General features: G+C 37.7%; 1 protein-coding gene across 1 annotated transcript in view; it reads right to left on the bottom strand.

Moving 5' to 3' along the window:
• Positions 1–3,923, bottom strand: part of LOC107296743 (zinc finger protein 467) — a 6,575-nt gene extending 2,652 nt beyond the window's left edge. The window contains exons 1-4 of the mRNA XM_015826100.2: positions 3,912–3,923; positions 3,067–3,181; positions 2,148–2,246; positions 350–463 (exon numbers count right to left, since the gene is read on the bottom strand). Of these exons, the coding sequence (XP_015681586.1) occupies positions 350–463; positions 2,148–2,246; positions 3,067–3,181; positions 3,912–3,923 (340 nt within the window). The remainder of the gene's footprint in view (positions 1–349; positions 464–2,147; positions 2,247–3,066; positions 3,182–3,911) is intronic.
• Between the last annotated feature and the right edge of the window lie 566 nt (positions 3,924–4,489).

The following is a 4,489-nucleotide window of genomic DNA, read 5'->3' as shown; positions in this document are numbered from 1 at the left end:
CTAGCGCCCGCCCGACGCTGAGCACATGGCTAGCGCCCGCGTGACCCTAGGCACGTGTTTAGCGCCCGCACGACGCTGGGCACGTGCCTAGCGCTCGTGTGACGCTCAGGGCGAGCCTAGGATTTGCGTGACGCTCAGGGTGTGTTTAGCACCCACGCGACGCTGGGGGCGGGGGTAGCGCCCGCACGACGCTCATGGCCGCCCCAGCGCGAGTGGGGGGCAGAGTGTCCACACACACACACACGCACACACTGGTAATGGGCCACGGCCCGCAGGGACCCCAGGATCTACAAGCTGATCTGCCCTACGGTGCGGGTCCTGGATTCTCAGGTGTGACGCCACGCCTCACCTGGGCAGCTCTTGCTTGGGTCCTTTGGGTCTTCGGGCCCAACGGGCCTCTCTGCCGCCTCCTGGAACCGCTGGTCCCTCTTGACGGCCGGTTCGAATCCCGGAGGGCCCGAATCTGGCAAAATGAGGCAAATCAAGATAGAAGATACAAGTAAATCAAAAGCTATTAAAAAAAATAATAAAACCGTCAATTAAAGTAAAATAAAACAAAACCATAAAAAAAAGGAAACCTCACAATCAAATAAAACCAAAAATAAGAAATGAGAGAGAATTAAAAAATAAAACAACAATAAGATCATGCAATAAAATGAAGTCACAGTCCAAGGAAGTAAAAAAGAAAATAATAAAAAATAAAAGAAGCGAAAATGACATGAGGTAAAAATAAAACCAAAAAAGTGAAAACGAAACCAACACAAGAAATGAAAACAATCAAACAGAAATAAAACAGAAAACAATAGAATAAAATCAAATAAAGCCCAAAAAAATTAAAACAATAAAAAATGGAATAAAATAAATTTAAGGTAAAATAAAATAACAAAATAAAACAATAATGAAATAAAACTAATCAATAAATCAAATCAAAATAATAAAACAAAATAAAATAAAAATAAAATATAATCAAGTAAAATTAAAATTAGACTAAATAAAATAAAATAAAAATAAAATATAATGAAATAAAAATAAAATAAAATGAAATAAAAAACAAAAAAATAAAGTAAATTAAATCAAAATAAAATAAAACAAAATTAAATTAAAATAAAATATAAAATAAAATAAAATAAAATAAAAATAAACATAACAAAATTAAATTAAAATTATATTAAATTAAATTAAAATAAATAAAATAAAAATAAAATATAATGATAAAATCAAATCAAAATAAATAAAAATAATAGAATAAAAACAAAATTAAAATAAAATAAAAGATAAAATTAAAATAGTTAAATAAAATAAATAAAATAAAAATAAAATATAATGAAATAAAAATAAAATAAATAAAATAAAATAAAAATAAAATATAATGAAATAAAATTAAAATTAGATTAAATTAAATTAAAAAAATAAATGAAATAAAAATAAAACAAAATAAAAAACAAAAAAAATAAAACAAAATAAATCAAAATAGAAAAGAAAATTAAATTAAAATAAAATATAAAATTAACATAACGTGAAATCAAATCAAATCAATCAAATAAAAATAAAATAGAATGAAATAAAAATAAAATAAAATAAAAAACCATGAAATAAATAAAATAAATACAAAATAATAGAATAAAAAACCAAATTAAAATAAACTATAATAAAATTAAAATAAAATTAAATCAAATCGAATCAATAAAATGAAATAAAAATAACATATAGCAAAATAAAAATAATATATATAACGAAATAAAAATAAAATAAAATAAAAAACAAAATAAAACAACAAAATAAATAATAAAATAAAATAAAATAAAATAAAATAAAATAATAAAATAAAATAATAAAATAAAATAAAATGGAGAAGAGTAGGGTTCCAGGTTGGATACTTTCAAGTGCCTATTATTGTTATTTTGCAAATAACTCAAGATTGTGACATATTAAACACACTTTCCTTCTCCTCTTTTGCCCACAACGACAACTCTGCAAGGCGGGCCGGGATGAGAAAGAAGGACGCCCAAAGTCACCCGGCCGGCTTTCCTGCCTAAGGCGGGACTAGAACTCCCCGTCGCCTGGCGATTAACTCCAAGTCACCCAGCCCTCTGTGACCTCCAACCCCCGTCACCCAGGATTCGCCCTCGGACCCCGGGTGTACAGACCTGCATCAGGGGTGTGCCGGGTCTCCGCTGCCCCCTGCCCCTTGCCTGGCAAGGGACCCCCTTGGTGGGGGGCCATCTCCGGTTTGCCGAGCGGTGCACCTGCAAAGGGGAACGAAAAAGGAGAACCGTCGGAAGGGACCTCGGAGGTCATCTAGCCCAACCCCCTGCTCGAGCAGGAGACCCTGAACAGAATCACAGAGATGGAAGGGACCTCGGAGGTCATCTAGCCCGACCCCCTGCTCAAGCAGGAGACCCTGACAGAATGACAGAGCTGGAAGGGACCTCGGAGGTCATCTAGCCCAACCCCCTGCTCAAGCAGGAGACCCCGACAGAGATGGAAGGGACCTCAGAGGTCATCTAGCCCAACCCCCTGCTCGAGCAGGAGACCCTGACAGAATCATAGAATAACAAGAGTTGGAAGGGACCTCGGAGGTCATCTAGCGCAACCCTCTGCTCGAGCAGGAGACCCTGACAGAATCGCGGAATGAGAGATGGAAGGGACCTCGGAGGTCATCTAGTCTGACCCCCTGCTCGAGCAAGAGACCCTGACAGAATCAGAGAGATGGAAGGGACCTCGGAGGTCATCTAGCCCAACCCCCTGCTCAAGCAGGAGACCCTGACAGAATGACAGAGCTAGAAGGGACCTCGGAGGTCATCTAGCCCAGCCCCCTGCTCAAGCAGGAGACCCTGACAGAATCGCAGTCGGAAGGGACCTCGGAGGTCATCTAGCCCAACCCCCTGCTCGAGCAGGAGACCCTGACAGAATGACAGAGATGGAAGGGACCTCGGAGGTCATCTAGCCCAACCCCCTGCTTGAGCAGGAGACCCTGACAGAATCGCAGAATGACAGAGGGACCTCGGAGGTCATCTAGCCCAACCCCCTGGGAAACTGGCGCTCCCGGTGTAATTGGCAACTTACCCGGAGCCATCGCAGCGCCGTAATTCTCCCGCATGGCGTCGTCGTGCCGTCCCGTCCAGCCTCGCCAGTGTCCGGCCACCGGATGGAAAGCCGGGTCCTCGGCCCGCACCGGCACCTAGGGGAATCAAGGCCGGCCGGGGATTAGGGTCCTGGGAGTAACTCCCGTAGGTCCTCGATGTACGACCGCGATCGAAACACCCTCCCCACATTTCCGTCGCTAAGCGAGACACGCTCGCGAAGCCAGCTTCGCCCCCATTTGACGCCCTCCCTTGCCCCGCCCCTCCCGGTTCGGTGAATCCCTTTTAAGTTGGTGCAGGTATGGCAGTTCGCTTAGTGACGTTGGGACGTTACAAACGTCGCCGGGAAGGGGGGGGGAGGAAATAAAAGGTGGAGGGGGATTGAGGAGCGTCTTTCACACTCGCGACTGGGGCAGACAGAAGGAAGGAAGGAAGGAAGGAGGGAAGGAAGGAAAATGAGGAAGGAAGGAAGGAAGGAAGGATTCTGTACAAATTTGTTGTCTGTCCAATTACACTTGGGAAAGAAAGAAAGAAAGAAAGAAAGAAAGAAAGAAAGAAAGAAAGAAAGAAAGAAAGAAAGAAAGAAAGAAAGAAAGAAATGGATAGGGAGAGAGAGAGACAGAGAAAGAGAGAAAGAAAAACAAAGGAAGGAAGGAAGGAAGGAAAGAAAGGATGGGAAAGAAAGGATGAAAACATATTCTATTACTATTATTATAATACTCTAATATCCTATTTTAACATTCTATTCTTTTATTATCATTATTATATTCTATTACTATTATTATATTCTAATATCCTATTCTAACATTCTATTCTATTTTTTATTACCATCATCACCATATTCTAATATTCTATTATTATTGTTGTAGTTATACTGTTATTATTATTCTAACATTCTATTCTATTTATTATTACCATCATTATATTCTATTACTATTATTATATTCTATCCTATTCTAACATTCTATTCTATTTATTATTATCATCCCCATCATTATTATATTCTAATATTCTATTATCATTATTGTTGTTGTTATATTATTATTATTCTAATATCCTATTTTAATATCCTATTCTATTATTATTACCATCATTATTGGATTCTATTACTATTATTATACTCTAATATCCCATTCTAACATTCTATTCGATTTATTATTATCATTATTGTTTTATTACTATTACTATATTCTAATGTCCTATTCTAACATTCTGTTCTATTTATTATCATCACCATCATTATATTCTAATATTCTATTGTTATTATTCTAATATTCTATTCTATTTATTATTATACTAATATCCCATTCTAATATCCTATTCTATTTATTATTATTGCCATCATTATATTCTATTATCATTATTATTATACTCTAATATCCTATTCTAACATTCTATTCTATGTA

This window comes from Protobothrops mucrosquamatus, unplaced genomic scaffold (assembly GCF_001527695.2).
Source record: "Protobothrops mucrosquamatus isolate PMUCROS unplaced genomic scaffold, P.Mucros_1.0 scaffold2958, whole genome shotgun sequence".
In the NCBI taxonomy this organism is placed as follows: domain Eukaryota; kingdom Metazoa; phylum Chordata; class Lepidosauria; order Squamata; family Viperidae; genus Protobothrops; species Protobothrops mucrosquamatus.
This window is presented reverse-complemented; position numbering and strand designations above follow the sequence as displayed.